This window comes from Pleurodeles waltl, chromosome 4_2 (assembly GCF_031143425.1).
Source record: "Pleurodeles waltl isolate 20211129_DDA chromosome 4_2, aPleWal1.hap1.20221129, whole genome shotgun sequence".
In the NCBI taxonomy this organism is placed as follows: Eukaryota; Metazoa; Chordata; class Amphibia; order Caudata; family Salamandridae; genus Pleurodeles; species Pleurodeles waltl.
Window position 1 is genome coordinate 693,623,109 of NC_090443.1, and position 18,069 is coordinate 693,641,177.

Here is an 18,069-nt window from a genome sequence, read left to right on the forward strand (position 1 = left end):
TACTAGCTTTCCTTATATGGTCTGACTGGCCCCCTCTTAAAACTCTCAATAGTTTGTGCTGTGCTTCCCTGCATGCAACATTGAACCACCTTGCATTGCACTTCTTTTTGACTTTTTTGGCAGTCTCTTTAGTAAAAAGATGTTTTAGAGAATTAAATAATTGTGTGTGGGCTATTAAAAGCCCTTCACTATCTTCTATAAACTGGGGTATGCGTTTCATGTGATCAGCCAACTGTCTGTACACAGATGCCATTATGGCTGTGTCAGTACTCATAGATTCCCATTTAACGTTTCGTCTGTTATTGGTCAGTACGAGCTGTTGCTCATGAATCATGGGGAAAGGGGCTTCAAGAAGGGGTAATAAACTCCTGAGAGATAAAATCAATGGCTCGTGATTACTTTCCTCATGTTCTACAATATTCATGTCAACCATATGACCCCACAACCGGACATCAAGCAAAATATAGTCTATCTGGCTCTTCTGTGTCCCACGCCTAAATGTAGGGTGAAGGTCAGGGTCCGAGCGGGAATGACCGTTATAGGCCCGGAGGCCATGTGCCAGTGTAATATTCACAACCTGATGTGTTAATCTATTCATTTTCGGTCTTTTGCTTGACACCCGTTGAGGAATACCCCAATAGGCGTCCTCATCTTTATATAGTTCCTGAGCCAGCAAGTAGGGTTCAAAAGTGACATTAAAATCCTCTGCGATAAGAATAAAATGGGAAGGTGATTTGCAAGAGAGGAGGCTATCCAAGATAGTCAATGTATCCGACTCATACAAGCTCCTGTTATAAATGTTAACAGAGTCATTGTATGCATTCCAAGGATATCCAATGTATTCAGTTTGTCCTTATTAGTCATTAAAATTGGTGTACTACAAAAATGTCATACATAACGATTATCAAATATCAATCAATAAATATCACAGTTTGCAGATAAAATTCATTGATAAGTTTATAACAGCGTATACAACCTCATTAAAATGTGGCGGGTCTGTGAGTTAGTTGGGACAATATTTCTTCTGTTTGATACCTGTAGTACCTGCTGACTCACCTCATATTGTCTTTTTATAGTAAGTGCTTTCTCAGCAGCATACATTTGACTGTACATGGCAAACACCAGTATGTTCAAGAATGGATTTTCACCAACTTGCACCATTTTATACAATAATGTGGGCATACATGCGTCACCCCTGCACACAGTTCCTTCGGACACGGGACCAGATCTCACACTTAATCGTTTTCCTTGTCTTTGACAAGCTTTATTTGCTAAATGTTTCTACATTGTGCAATGAATATATGTCTCCCCCTAAGACCACAGTGTTTAGGCCTTGCGCGGACAGTCACAAACAGACTGTCTGTGACAGATGCCCACTAGGAATGTCTGTGGTGTATAGGGTTGTTGCATGACTCAAAGTCCAAGAGGACTGTGCCCAGAAGAACCCCACAGCGATCTGGGACCATAAACCCAAACGTTTTTTCCAAGCAATGTAGGAAGGTGTTTAAGTCCAGCTCCTGGTTGACTTCAAGTGCAGACTTGCTCACACTCTCAAGCCAGGTACTGCAAAAGATATTTTGGTCAGTGAAAATCCTCTGGAGAGTCAAAGATAACGAAAAGCAAGACTTCATGGCCTCTTGGCTTCTTGCATCCTGCATTCTGCTTGTAAAACCACGCAAGGTGTCACATGCAGGCTCTGCAGTGGTATCTCAAGTCTTAGTGGGCTCAGCACCAAAGGAACTTGTCCAATTCAAGTTTTCAGAGGAGATGACAAGAGATGTGGAGTTTTGGCTGCTGGACTGCAATTAGACTGGTATTAGACCCCACTCCCTACCCCACCCAGAGTTTGCAGCAGCAATAGATGCATCACTGCTGAGTTATCTAGGAGAAGTGGAGACCAGAGGACTCTGATTCATGGTGTAGACTCTGCACCGTATCAACCTGTTGGTTGGAAGGCTCTTCCATCGTCCAACAAAGAGAGGCTGGCTCAGGTCCTCATGGACAACACCACCGACATGTGGTAGTGCAACAAGAATGGTGAAACAGGGTCCCAAGTCCTGTGCCAAGAGGCTCAGTGCCCCTGGAACTGGCTAAGTCCTCAGGTCATCTCTCTGGTTGTCAGACACCTGGCATGATCTTTAAATGCGAGGGCAGATCATTTCTGAAGTTCCCAAGTTGGCTATCCCTTGGATATGCATTTAGACTAAGGTGGAGTTCATGACTTGTGTATGCCTTTCCACCTCTTCCTCATCTGCCCAGAGTTCTGAAAATCAGGACCAACGAGGCTTAGGTTATCTTAGTGGATCCGGAGTGGCCCAGGAAGGTGTGGTACATGGAACTTCTGGGCATGAGTATCTGCCATTCAATCAGACTGCCTCTTATGGAGCCTCTTCAGTTGCAGCAGCTTGCACCTGGGCCTGCACAATCTATGCCTACATACATGGTGGTTGAGTGGCTGCAGTTGACAGCATTCCACTTTCTTCATGAATTACAGGAAGTCATTGTGGCAGCCAAGCACCCATCTTCAAAACTCTGCCCTGAGAGTTTAAGTAGGCTTGTGGCCTGGTGAGGTGCCCAAATATGGAACAATTACAGGCAGAGTTGTTGTATGTCTTGTTTTTTATTTGTTGTTAGCCCAGAAACAGTTGCAGTTGGCAAAAGTTAAAGGTTCTTTGCCAGTCCTTTCCACCCATTTGCAGTTACTGGACCAATCGTCCTTAAGTCAGCTGTATTGATGTGTTTTCTTAAAGGTTTAGTATACATGTTTCCACCTAAATCCTTTGTGATGCCTCAGTGGGGCCTTAATTTGGCTCCCCATCTGAGCCAATGTACAACTGTCCTTTGTATCTCCTGACTGTCAAAACAGTTTTTCACATTGTGGTAATTTCAGCTTGTTGTGTGACCAAGCTTCAGACTCTTTAAATATACCGCTCTACGCTACCTTTTTTCCAGGCAAACTGCCAGAGCCGCGTTCCTGACAGGCTGTGGCTCCTTTTTCTGTCAGACAATCCATTGCTCTTCTAACATTCTTTGCTCCTCCTTAACACTCTAAGGAGCAACAGAGACTCCATTGTTTGGACCCCAAAGGAGTCCTGAGCTTTTACTTTGATCGTACAAAGGGCCACCAGGTGAACAATCAGCTCTGGGAGGTTCTCTGAGGCAAAGAAGGGCAAAATAGTGCAAAAGTAGACCTGATCAGGATGGTTTGTAGTTGCTATTGGATTCTGCCCATTCATGACGTCTGGATTTTTTTGTTTTTTTTATCACCTGGTTTTTTACTTTTTACTGTCGGTGAGTCTCACTACCAGTGTCTCACCCCGGTAATCACAAGGCAAATGGGCTGCCCCTGTTCACCACCACACGTGTGCGGGCTGTGCATGAGAGATTATTCTTGTGCACAGCCTGGTAGCTGCGCACGTGTAGCCTGGCGCAGTGGAGACTCTGCAGGATTAGTTATTCACCTGGGATAGGCCTTAGAAGGGTAGTGTACACTACTAGAAAAGTCAGTGTGATTTACTATTTTGTCTATAGTGACACCCCTTGTAAACATATGGAGAGAACTGCTGAACTGCCTTACAGTGCAGTTTCACTCCTCTATTGGCTACAGAGATCATTGACATCTTGAATTACGTAACCTGTGCGAACACAAATTATGTAACTTCCAAAATGATAACTGTTCATGTAATGGATCATCCAGAGTGTTCATATTTTCTTGGCTTAGCTCAGGGTCAGAGCCCAGGCATTTTGTCACCATGCTGTGCCAGCTTAATTCCATTTCTCTACAGAAACAGAAAAAAGGCCGCCCCATACAAAATGAGAAATTAACAGTATGTCTACCATCTTCTGTGAAGGAAAGGGGTGGGGTGAAATGGTGTTCATCAATCACAATCTGTCATGCTGTACCAGTGATGGGCCTGCAAAGGGGTGCGGTGAAATGGTGTGCATCAATCACAATCTGTCACCCTGTGATGGGCCTACCCAAGCCACCTGAACAAAGGCGAGTGCTCAGACAAGTGGAGCCAACCCACTCAGTTCTCCCTTTGAAATTCTAGAGTGCAAGTCCTTGCCAGTAATGTCAATGATGGGTGGAGCTGCTTGTGCCCCCCTGCTGACCATAAGTGGTGGGACACTGGTGGGACACTGGTGGGGGGGCAGGTGCCCGGGCGAGGAACAAGGACTGATGTCTGACTCGTTGTTGCTGGTGTAAATTGAAGATCCTAGCTGAATGAAAGATGGGGAAAACTGATGCAAAACAAGCAAAGCTCCCCTTTGATAACTGAAGGCAGACACACATGATGGAACCCCCTGACAAGGACCCCCTGCTTGGCCAGAGCGGCGATGATGGCCTGCCCCTGGAGACGATATTTAATCTATGTTTTTGGACTTGAAGCAGAGCCTAACAGCCATATATACTAATTTGGACCTCCTTGCAGACTGGTTTGACCGCCTTAAAGAAAAAGTAGATAAACATGATGACCGCATTGAGCAGCTTGAATGCCGTACCTTGGATGTAGAGGATGAACACTCTGCAGACAGAAAAGCTTCTGCGCATAGAGAATGTGCTATAGGTAATTTGCACCAAAAATGAGGACTGCTTGAGGAGGAACAACCTTTGGATCTTATGGGTATCGGAGTCAACAGCAATGGGCAGAATAGAGGACAATGTTAAAGGGATGCTCCGAGCTCTCTTTGAAGAGGCCCTCTCTTCTATGTTCTCTGTGGAATAAGCCCACAGGTCCCTCTCTGCCCCCACCGGGAACACCAGCCAAGCCTATAATATTTCTCCTGTTGAACTGTCGGAATCGAGACATGACCTTGCATCTGGCAAGTGAGACACAACTGCTTCATTACCAGTGGAACTAGGTGTCCATCTTCCCGGATTTCAAGGTGGCTGTGCAGGCCACCAGAAAAGATTTTCTGCCAGTCAACAGCACCCTCCAGCACCTGAATGCCAAGTACTCCCTCCTGTACCCCGCTAAGCTGCAGAAATTAGACCTAGGAAAGACCCAATACTTTACTGACCCCAAGACCGCAGCCAAGTTTGCCAAGTCTATCCCAGCGAAGGCAGAAGGATCATCGCTGGCTGCTAGACGGGGCAGGTTCGGAGCACCTCAACAGCAGTGGTTACCCCCAAGACTCCTATGTGGAGATAGACTTGCTCCTGATATAGTACCTCTCTACAGTGATGGACAGACTATTGACCATAAGCTGTTATGATTGAGAGGGACACACTGATGATCCGTGCTCCCTATTCTGCTGATTCCGGTAAGAGGCAACTAATCTGAAGCATGTATTGCTTTTGGCAATTATGTCTTACACTGTGGTGGCAGGGTCACTGACAGTAATAGACCAACAATGGGCCTGAAGTAGTTACCTGGTGAGCCTGAGCCCCCATGATTTAGCTCCCTCCGGCCACCTGGCTACGCAGTGGCTAGGAGTGAGCCGGACCTCTAGATTGCCCTCACCGGCTGAGTCCCTGGACAGTTCTCCTAGTTTATTGTTGGGTGTCGCAAGGAGGATGGGTTGATGGAATTTGACCCAAGTGGGGGGATGTCAGTTTGACACTGTTGTTTGCAGCTCTTTGACTGCCCACTGTTTTTTTCTGTCCCACCCTCAGGCTCATTCAGCATGCAGACATTTCTTGCATGGTTGTTGCTTGCTCATTAAACAGTGGGTTCCCCCCCCCAACCAAATCCTCGATAGCCATGCAGTCAGTTAAGGTTTTAACCTAGGGCGTTCGGGGTCTTAATGATTGGGGCAAGGTGCAACATGTTTTACGATACTTGCAGAGGCACCCCCTGGATATCTGCTTCCTACGGGAGCTCAATCTTATAGAGAGTACCCAGATGCAACTGTGGGCGGGATAGGTGAGAGAGCGACACACGATGTGCTAGTCACATTATGCCCATGGAAAGGCTGTAATTATCCAAAAGGGTCAGGCATTGAGCATGCAACATGAATTACGGCCCGCAAGGTTGATATGTTCTGCTTTACAGCAGAGCCACATGTTGAGGCTTGTCACTGTGTATGAGCCAAATGTTGATGACCCCCAGTTTTAGGGATGTGTGGCAAATGGCAGATTCACTGGGCCCTGCCGCTATTCTGTGAGGTGGCAAACTTAATTTTTTAGACCCTACGGTTGACATATGGGTGGCAGCCCAGCTGCGCCTGCTCATGGAAGATTTTGATCTAAATGATCTGAGGCGCTCCCAACACTTAAATGACACTGAAGGAACATGTATGGTGGCGGCTCACACCACATAGTTGTGCTTCGATTACTGGTTGGCATTGCAAGTTATTGATGCTTGGACCATGTTGATATCTCACTTGCCTCAGTTGCTGTCTGATCAGGCCCCGGTACTGCTTGAATTATCCCTCCTAGATAGTCTCTCATGTGCATTTACCTGAAAGCTTCCGGCTGGAGCCTTGTGCAGCCAAGTGTTCAGAGAGGAAATTAGATCTGCAGATGCGGAATAATTTGAGCAAAATGATAAACCTGAGATGGCATGTGCTTCCCCATGGGAGGCTTTTAATTTTGTAATAAGAGGTGCGTGCACAGCGAAGCAGGCAAGAGTACTGCGAGCGCTGCACGGTTAGCTGGTGCGATTTGGGGAGGAGATCAGAGAGCTACAACTCAGGTACTTTGCAGAATGCAGTGCAGCCATGTTAGCGCCCATCCGAGGCAAATACACTGAGTATGAGGAAGCTGCACAAAGGGAGACTCCCTGCCTTGGCAGGGAGGCCTGCACTCACTGATAAGGGGTGGGAGACAGAGGAGGCAGAACCTGGCCCATATGTTATGCAAGACTTCAGTGAGTGACTACATAGTTGAACTGCAAGCTGCACATTCAAACGAGAGCATCGGCACGGAGGCTATCCAAGGGACGATGATTAATTTTTATTTTTTTTCTCACTAGATCAGACTAGGCAGTCCACGATCCCTACCGGACTTCAATGCCTATTTTGATTCCATACAGCTGCTGTGGCTAAAGAGTGGTCTCAGAAGATATCTAAATTAACCCTTCTAGGTGGAGGAGGCTTTCCGGGTTATCACTGGTATGCCTGATGATAAAGTGTACAGTTTGCATTACCTTGCAGCTGCATTTTATAAAGAATATGTCCATTTATTGGCCCCTCACCTTCTTGCTTGATATGAGGAGTCACTATTTGCTGGCTGTCTGCCCCTTCCTTATGAGAGACGCTAACTGTGATGATACTTAATCCTGAAAAGAACCCTCAGCGCTGCAAATCATACATCCCTCTGTCCATGATTAACATGGATAATGATTTTGCGGCTAAACTGATTGCCTCACGGTTCCTACTGCTTCTGCCAAATATATTGCGGCCACCCAGTCTGGTTTTGTTCCAAGCAGATCCAGCTCAAGTAATCTGTGCACCTTCTTTGCCCTTATCCACACAATCAAGCTGACCCTGAGCGCAGCTGCGGTGTTCTTAGACGCCACTAAGGTGTTTGATTCACTCAAGCGGCCACACCTATTTGCCCTTCTGTCACACCCTGGAATGAGTTCCTTGCTTATACGGTTGATTAGACTCCTATGCAGTCAGCCTGTGACTCGGCTGCAGGTAAGTGGGAGGATCACAGCCTCCTTTCTGGTGGCAAGGGGGACTCAACAGGGCTGCCCCTTGTTCCCCATTTTGTTTGCTATAGCTGCGACAACACCACCCACTCCATGGCCTGGTATTTAAACCTGGCAGAATTATAGTGTCAATGTAAGTGGATGATGTCACCCTTTATGTTAAAGACCCACGCACCAACATAGACCCACTAATAAGGGAGCTCACCAGATTTGGGGCCCTGTCAGGGATTACCACTAACTGGGCAAAACCTGTCCTGTTTCCTATGACGGAGGTGATGACAGAGTTTTATCTCAAATAGCTTTTTGAATGGGTAGACAAACCAGTAAAATTTCTCTGGATATGGATTAACAGAGATATTGAGGATCTGTGTAAGGCTATCTACAGGCCTTTGATGATGTGGCTGGACAAGCATGTGGAGAGCTGGCAGAGGCTCCCACTGTCTCTAACAGGAAGGCTAGCCATTGTGAAAATGGTGACCCTTCCTAAATTCCTTTATTTATTAATCTGCCACTTCCTTTACTGCTTTATTTCCATTGGCAGCCTTGTTCATGCTTGGTTTCCCTTGGGTGGGCCAAGCTCGCAGCCCTGGATTGCTTAGGAACGCGCGCCTTCAAGCAGGGTGGTCTAGGGGCTCCCAAAATGGGCCTATAATATTATAGTACCCAATTGTAGTTTACACACCACTGGCACTTCCCTACATAATTTCAGGCCCACACGACTGCTGAACATGATCGGGTTACGGTGTGCCCTTTCCAGATGGCACTCTTTATGGCCACAGGCACCCAACAGCGCAAATAGACACAGTTGCTTGCACATTGTGGGCTTGGTGGGAACTCCTATGGCAGGCCCGCCTAAAACATCTATTTGCCCCATCGGTGCCACTTATATGGCACCCTCCATTTCCCATTACTATTGATACTGGCACTAGATTGCAGAATCTACAACTGACATCTATGGGGGCGATCTATCCAGACGGTACCTTTATATCTTTATATCATTGTAACAGGCATTGCAGGGTCCAGGCATCAACCTCCTATATACCTTCATGTACTATCATTTTCAAGCTGCCATCCGTGTGACTCATAACTTGTGCCTGGAAGCCCCACCTGTTTTTCAAGTCCTTGAAGTGACTGACCTCTCCCTCCCCTCACCGATTGATCACCCAGATGTATACAGAGATGCAGAAGTCAGCGCTGATAGGCATACCTACCAGCCGGAGCACATCGCATTGCACTCAGACCTAACGCCTCACCTCACTGATGATCAATGGTGGCATTGCTGTATCCAGTCATGTGCACTCTCCCCTAACTATAAACTGTGCCATGTAAATTTTAAATATCTGCACAGGTTATACCTCCCTTCAGAGAGGATGCACAGAATGGGTCTGATCGAGGATGCGCACTGCATACGCTGTGTGACACCCTACACTAACTTCATGCATGTTGCATGGGAGCGTCCTGGAGTGCTGCAGTTTTGGGGCGAAGAACTTAAGATGCTCAAGGTGATCACTGAACATGCGCTAGAACGTTCTTGGGGTATGTGAAGGATATGCCGCTGGAATGGTGCAAGTTGAGGGTGCCCTTTCTTCTGCTTGCTAACCCCCAGGTGGCGATGCGCTGGAACCAGTGAATGACACAGCACGCCTTGGATTGGCTTAAAGATGCAGCATATTTCCAAGAGTAACTGAATGCCTATTGGGAGCTGATGCGACTGCGCACGCGACCCAAAGATCTCTGGTACCCGTTAGAGGTATACCTTACTGCCCAGTCGTACCTGGGCGAGGTTGTGAATGCTAAGGATGTGGCTGCTCCACTTGAGTAAAATGTTACAGAACTGCAGGTCCCACAAGGGTTTCTGTTTGCCTCCAGTGGAATGTTGACTGCCATACAGTGAGAACCAGTTCTGTAAAGCTAAGGTGCATCAGCTACTTCATACTCCATTGGCCCCCTACCCCTCTGCCCTATTCCCCCTACCTCTTCTCTGTACGGTGCGGAACAGGGATTATTTATTGTGCTGTTGAAAATGCAGAAATGCAATCCTAATGAACCACGTTTGCTGTACACTGCATTTTTGCTTGGTTTATAATTCAATAAGAAGAACTTAAAATAAAAAACTGAAGGCCAATACTCCTTCCAAAAGGCTCAATAATATTTAATTCAGTTTCACAATATTAGAATTGAAACATTTACAACGCTATTTATTTATAACAAATCATTGTTGTTACTCGTTTATCTTAAACAGCTAACAGCCATTGACAAAGGTACTGACAGGCATTAGGTGTTTTCTCAGTTGTTGTGTTATATATCTGGATGCAATAAAATCTCAGAAACCTAAATACTGGTTGGATGGCACTCTATGGAAATCACAGAAATGTACTTTACATGTTCCCTTTTGAGAGTCCATTCTTTTTTCATCAAACCTGAAGATCTGTCCACACATATTTCTAGATGACTAACTGATTGCAGCCAGCAGCTGTGGGTGCTTTCCAAAGCCTGGTTGGAGCATTTTCTTCCAAAGTTGATGCCACATGCAGTGGAAGACACTGGGCCACCACACACTTTAAAGGGCATGAGGTTGTCATGCTGCACAATTTGCACATTACAGTAACTGTTGAACATATTAACACGGTAAGAAATGTGGCAGTTTTTAATGTGTTTAATATTTGAAAACTGCTTTCTAAACCTTGTTTTTCCACTGTTTTGTAAATGTTGCTTTTTCACTAAATGAATTTGCTTTAACAGACACCTTTCCAATCTTTTTTCATTTTTTTCTTGGGAGAATGACCCACCCTGGACTCCATGTTTGTCCATAAAGCTTGCTCACTTCACTCGCCACATAAGTCATACACAACTTTTACACCCCACCACTTTCAAATGTCACTAGCTGCAACTGCTTTATGGTAGATACTCTCTCTAACATCAGATTCCTCACTTCCATACTTAGAAAGGTCCTAATCTAGAGATCTTTCCATCTGTCCTATCTGATCAGTTATTAAGCTCTGTGTCCGAGGATTTGGACTAATTCAAGTAAGAAACTGACATTAATGCACAAAAGTGGCATTTATATGCATCACCAATGTCACTTCGGGGGTGGAACAGATCTGACATCAGCCACATGACCCCTCCTACCGGCTCATGAAAGCAACACTATAAAAAAGTCTCTAGATCCAGATTTGCTCCTGTTGGTATTCATAAGGAATATGCTGTTAGAGTATCCAAAAGAGCATTACCAAAGGTAAGTAACTTGCTCGTATTGCCAATCCGTTGTGCCAGTCCTATCCAGATTCCTCACAAGCAAACAAACATCCTAAATGAATGTATTTGTAATTTAAGTTGAATGTTTGCTGTTTAATTGTATGATATTAAATTAAATAATATTAAACTTACTTTTATTTTCAAAGATAACCTTTCCTAGCCCTACTGGGATCTCTAGATCATCCCATACACTTGCATAAAATCCTAAATTTAATTTCACCGTGGTAAACCATTAAAATAAATAATCTAATTAATGACCTATAATGATATTGGTGTTTTGACCACTGACTCCATGTTGCACTTAGCCTAGCAGCACACCATCACATTAGTGACCACCAGCTTCATTTTGCCTATTGACTTATTTTAGCATTAGCCACTGCCACGTTAAAAGCTGCAAGTAGTTTTCCACATTGTACAATGTGCACATGTTTTTATTTTTTGTGTTCTTTCCCACCAAGGGCTTAGGCTGATAAGAATGTACTAAAAGGGCAGGGAACAGTCTTGTTTTGAATTGCCACCTTGGGATTGTGGCCAAGTCCCAATGTGTTATTTTCAAAGCAGGCCTAAAGCAATCAGCATTTTTTGAATAAATAAACTTCTGCAGTGAGAGGGAGGTTCTAGAATTTTCCTCTCTTGTTTGTTCAAAGTATAAGAGGCCCAGACCAGGTGGACCGGGGACAGAGACTGTTTGCAGATCCCAGGCATATCCAGGACGCTGGAGTGTGTCATCCTTCACGTGAGGATAATTGATCTCTCTCTCTCCTCGATCGATTCTGGGATCTGGCAGCCTGATGCTGAATAGGAAGGAGATAAAGCAGTGTGCCCTTGCCTAACGGTGATGCATATTCTTTAATTCATTATTTGATTTGCATTATAATATAGATACATATATTTGCTGTGTATATTGAAGTGGAGAATCATTTGTACATGTTTTCATTTCATTGCTGTGACCATTTTTAAACATGTGCCTTCAGCATGCTAATCTCCTTTTACGAACCTTGCTAAGTGAAATAATAAATGTCTTCTTTGGACTAAGAAGCGTATTCAAGAGATTTTTGTTAGTGCATGAGTGTTTTAGCTCGGTCATTAGTGAAGCAAAACATGACCATACTATTAATCCTAACCATAAGCTCCAGAACTGATAATTATGAATAATTGCATATTGGCAAAAGTCTCATATGTATAATGATCAGAATAGATGGCAGTGCTGTTAAGGTAGTAGTGTAGAGACAAAGGTAGCAAGTAATAATGTTTGGTAGGTAATGATATGCCCAACTTCTCTGCCTGTTTCTCCTGTCAGTTTTTACCTCCGGTGGTGGTCAGTCCCCTTACAGTTGAAACCCATACCCAACATTTTAGCCATGCCCACCTAATGACGTGTCCCACTTCTCTGCATCAGAAGGTGATTAGCTCCCTTACAGCTGGAATCCATAACCAATGTTTTAGCCATGCCCACACACCACGTTGATATACCGATTAGCTTTTACATACTGTTGTTTTCTAATTTCTTTTTTTCTAAAGGACTACTTCAGAAGACAGTGGTGAGAGTGGCAAATGCATATATTTTCTACAGTCAGCTAAAGAGCACCCTGAAATGTAAAAATCTCGAATGGGCTGTGCTTTTTTTTAGACACTGGAGGAGGTTATGTTTTAGTATGGTGAAGGACCAATGAATAACATTGTATTTTCAATATCTGGTATAAATAAGCTACACGTAAGTATTTCTACAAACACCCACCTAGAACTTCTGCTTCTTGTATGATCACATTATGTTCTCTAACAGAGAATGGAATCATGTTCTAAATATCAATAAAAAAATCATATGACAGCCAAAAATATTTGTGTTTTAGGTTACTTATACTCCTAAACGTTTCTCTTTCTTCTCAGGTATCTTTTGATGGAACGTGGTCTCCACATGGTGCAGGTGGAAGGTGCTATAATTACAGTGCAATAGCTAATGCTTGTGACTACTTGTTTGTGATGTCTTATGATATGTGGTATTCAATAGGTTTTGCTGGAGCCAATTCACCTTACAAAGAGGCACTTGCTGGTGAGTAGTTTAAAATGGCACTATAAATGGGTTTCCAGTGAGAAACTCTGGTACTATTTGTTTGGTGTATAGGCCTTGTTTTTGGCATATTTCAAAATTTATAACCACAATCCATTCCATGTGACATAGCCATGCTTCTTTGAACATTTTTGTGTTCCCAGATATTGCCAGCTCTCTATTTTACACAGCTGCTCTAGCAAGATGAATCATATGATACCAGAATGGGGGCAAACAATGACTATATTAATACAACTCTGTAAAATTAAGATTTGTCTGCAATATCATGAAAGAGAAAGCCAAAGAACAAGTATAGTATGCTACTAATTTATCACATCACAATTGTGTTGACCTGGTTTCCTTCATAGTGTACCTTTTGGGTGCATTTTCGCCTAAAGGGTTCGTATATTAATGAGACTAAATTATTTTTATACTATTGCATATGTGGAGTGATGCATGAGTTGCAGAGATTGCAGAAGGATGGATCAGCAGGAGGTGTAGATGGGCAAATTTCATGTTAAAACACCAAACCAACTAAGTTCATAAGCAAGAAAGTTAATCAGAAATTGAATGCTACTCAGTTCTGTTGTATACAGCAGAAACAGAAGAACCAGGTGTTGTTGAAATGCATGTTTTCAGGTCTCGTCTGAGACAGTGCATGCTCTGTCACTTTCAAGACATTTTGTTTACTTACAGGGGGCTTAGAGCCTACCCACTGCCTATCATTGGTCAGCTTATCATCACTTTCATTTCCTTGCTTCTCTTTGGTCAGCATGAGATGGCTTCACATACTCTTTGTGTCTTTTGTCCCTCACCTGGTGCATGGCCCAAGTACTTACTCCTTGCCCAGTATCGTTCCACTGTTCTCCAGAGCTATAAACTTCTTTTAGTTGCCACAAGAGTGCCTGTGTTTGTAGGCTGTCTTCTTCTCCACCATTGTCCCACTCAGATTTGTTCCCTGAGTACTGTTTCCTTTAAGCTTGACATGGTCTTTCATTGAGCAAGAAGGATGGGTTAATATCTGTAAAGTTCCTACTTTCCATCTGTGACATTTGTGATTCCTACTTTTTCATTGCCCCTCCCTTCAGTTTCTGCCCGAGTGTTTTGTACTTTCACCTTTCATTGATAGGTGGGCTTTCGTGCTGCATGAAGCCACTGCATGTCTGTTTCTCACCTTAAAGCCACAGAGGAGCCATTTCAGCAAAAATCAAGGGGAGGGTTCTTTACATCACACACCAATTGACTCCCAAACACAAATCACATCAACATTATGGAAGGGGCTAAAATGCCCTAGATTGAATGTACAGTAAGTACCCCATCTTACTGATGTGGCTCACTGACACCCAGGCACTAACTGGTCATCAAACAAGAAGCCTGTGTACTTGAGAAAAATCCTAAATCAGATGATTTAGATCACGGATGGTGAAAATAATTTGGGGTGGGCAGAAAGGGGCAGCAACAGTGTGGAGGCAGCCTATGTGACCACGTGGTCATATCTAAAAACTGGAGCTTGACGATTTTCAGTACATGTGAAAGTCAAACACAAATATTAACGTGTTCATAAAATTTCAGGAAGTGACATTTGCGCCAACTTCTGTCAAAATAGAACGCTGCCTTGACCTCTGTCTACTTATGCATATGCGTAGGGCAGATGGGAAATGCCACATCTAATAACACTGAATCGTGCTGCCTTTGTTATTTGCTTTCAACATTATATATGCGTTTCCATAAAACCAGATTACGAGCAGTAAATCAATATAGTTTTCCTTCAAGATGCCTAGGTTCATGTCCTACAGGGCATTCCAAAAATTCACAATAAAGAAAAGGATAAAATAAGGTTTACCTCCAAAAGTATTGTAAGAGTAAGGTGCACGAGCAAATTGTCTTATGGGACTGCTCAGTAAGGATAAGGAAAAAGCCCTCAAAATATTCTGAATAAAGAATCAAACAACCATCTGTAAACACTAATCAAATCAAATTTTATTCAGTCAAATTTATAATCAGCCATAAAAGTACAAAATCACAAAAAAATTGTATCAAGAATAAAACTTTAATCAGTTACATAAAAACTGAAAAATTCTATAATAATTCATTTCAAACATTCAAAGCTTCAAATAAATAAATAAGAAAATCACTCTGCTAATCCATTACATAAAATCCCTATTTGTTTAATTCGTCTGTGCCTACGTGTCCGTCACATAGGGATACCCTAACTAAAAATGATATCAAGGGCATTAAAGTGCATAAGCTCATTTTATAGCTATAATTTAACAGTGCAGCGCAATTTTCAATGATGAACGGAGACTGCAGAAAAGATAACCCTTCATTATGAAAGGAAAAATCTTTATTCAAAAGAATGGGGCGCAAAAATCTCTGTCTTGGTAATGCATACAGTGAACAGCACAACATAAATTGCGGAGTGGACTGTTCGGTCACCCCGTCACAAGGGCAGGGTGGTGAAGATGCATGCAGCATCTTAGTTGCAGGGAAGCCAACTAAGCGATGGACTAAGTTCAGTCTTAACTGTGTAAGATAGAGCCTGTGCTCAGGTTTGATTATCCATATCAAATATGCCTCTGGGGCAGACATTGTACTTATTTGCATATACCACATAACCGTAGGCATTTGTAAGATGCTCACAAACCTTGACTCCTCACTAATAGACTGATAGAGCTCAATTACTTTTGCATTACAGTTTGCCGTAACTTGTTCAGCGTTTTCATAGGTGTCCACATCCCAAATTATAAAAGAAGCATTTTATGAATGTTAGCCAGGGAATTGATGCCCTATTATCCAAGCTTTGGAAGTCAGACAATACCTGTTTGGAGAAAGAGGCTTGAGGGGAGCTCCATATTTTGACCCATAAGAGTAGAGGTGACATCAAAATACAATCTTCAATGTAACCGACTCCCAATTCAGTATGTACAATACAACTTGCACTAGTTGTAGAGGTAGCTTGGAGCCTACATAAAAAATATTTTCTACAGTCTGGAGTTTCCTTGCCCCTGAATAACCCTATACTCCAGCTCCATATGTTCCTACTGTTAACCACTTGCTCCTAAAGAGCTGGATTAACGTACCGCCTTTTGCCCTAGTCTTTTTGAAAATCTAAATATGGCCTCTGCCACCATCCTCATTTTCTGAGCACTCCGGGATATTAACCTATCCCATTTTCCATTTAGGTCAAAGAGTACATAAATAATTAAACACTTGAGTTTTTACTATGGGTCTCCTTCCCCAGGTCGAAACCCTTGTGTTTGTTCTTCACAGGACCATAAGACATTACAAAGGACTTTTGATGGTTGACGTTTAGCTTAAGTTTGCTCATAAAATTGTTAAAACCATCTAGGAGATTTTGTAAGCTGATAGCTGTACGCGCCAGTAAAACCGTGTCATCTGCATACAGAAATACAGGCACTGACTGATTGCCAATCTTTGGAACATCTTCAGAGCAGCTAGCTAATGTGTATCTAGAACATTAATATGAAATGAAAAGAGGAAGGGGGATAAAATACAGCCCTGTCTGATGCTCCTGGCTACCCTAATTGGTGCTGTACCATCTCCACTACGGGAGTAGTGCACTCTAGTGATAGAATCCTGATAGAATCCTGATAGAGCCACCCTATGAGGTCAAGTAGCTTAATGTCTATGCCTGCCCTGCCCTGCCCATCATGTCCCACGAGACCGCCCTATAAACCATATCAAATGATCAGGAGAGGTCCATGAAAGCCATATGCAAGACACTACTCTTGGCCGTCACATATTTACCCAGAATGAATGAGTGTGAGATTTAATGCCTGTTCCGATGTCCCTAGTCCAGGGCAAAACCCATCTTGTACAGAGCTAAAAAATGAGTTCTTCTCAGCCCAGGACTCTGATTTTCCAAGGATAACCCGGCCCAGGATCTTCACTGCTGAATCCATTGGTGAAATTTGGCAATAACACAAGGGCAGGTTCTGATCACCTTTTTAAAGATAGAAACAATAATTGAGTCATTCCATGAAGTGATCAGACCATCCTTTACTGCAGTCCTCAGAATGTTCGTGACCAGAGTCAGGACCCAGAGATGTATTATGGTTTTAAACAAGTCAACTGGGACGCCATCGGGGTCAGGAGCCTTACCAGAAGTGGCACTAAATATTACATTTAAAACTGAAGCTAGATCCACAAGATCTGCCACCCATCCATCTTCACACTCATTTTCTGGATTAAATACGCAGAAAAATGACTAATCCAGCCCTGTTCAGGAATGTGACACATAATCTCACTAGACCGACTATCTGTAAAAAAAACTGGGAGGTAACCTATGCTCCAGAACAACCTAGAGAGAGAACCAAGAGTGGGCCAGACATTCCTTTTTCGGTTTATTTTGCACCTAGCCCACCCGAGATGGCCTTACATAGTTCAACAAAGTTTCCAGAGATGGACGCAGGGTCATCTAAGGAATAGAGGCAGCCCAGGACTTCTCTATTACTTTTAGATATCAAATGTACAAAAAGATTCTTTTGGGTCAATAGCCTCCCACCAAAACTGAACTAACTCCCCTGTTCACAGAATAAGAGACTGGAGCCATTTCCCACCCAGGTGCACTTGTAACAAAATAAAAAGTGAGAATTAGGGCAATAGGATAGTGATCACTAAATAGAAGGGTAAGACCCTCATAATGTAAAAGTGACTGAGCTAAATCTCCCAATAACAAAAATCTATTTTTAAACCCCTACCTAAAGGGGCCCCTATGCCTATGCCCCTGAACTTCAGAAGAAAATATTTGATTCAAAGATGAAATCAAATAGTTAAGGGCTCCTCCATATCCTGTTTGTACAAAATGGGTAATACCTCTATTCTGAGTGTCCATAACCACACAAATGTGTTGCCCATCCAGGCAACATTTGGTAATGTTAAAGTCACCTGCCCAAATAATAGCTAGTAGCATTCCCTTTAGCAATACACTCAGTAATCTTTTCACCTACCTCTACAATAATATTGATGGGATGTGAGGTAAAAAAATTAAAATAGAAATTAATTAAAAGAATACTGAACTGGGTGTGTAAATAAAACTTTAAAATTTGGAAACAGGGCCCTGACTCAGTAAGTTTAACCTTCAAACTCCTAACAGAATTTGCCACAAAGACTGCCAATCCCCCCTTCCCCTGCCACCGGCCGCTGGGA

General features: G+C 43.3%; 1 protein-coding gene across 2 annotated transcripts in view; it reads left to right on the plus strand.

Moving 5' to 3' along the window:
* Positions 1-18,069, plus strand: part of LOC138293206 (di-N-acetylchitobiase-like) — a 134,585-nt gene that overhangs the window by 85,546 nt on the left and 30,970 nt on the right. For both annotated transcript variants that reach the window (XM_069232294.1, XM_069232293.1), the window contains exon 4: positions 12,741-12,903. In XM_069232294.1, the coding sequence (XP_069088395.1) occupies positions 12,741-12,903 (163 nt within the window). The remainder of the gene's footprint in view (positions 1-12,740; positions 12,904-18,069) is intronic.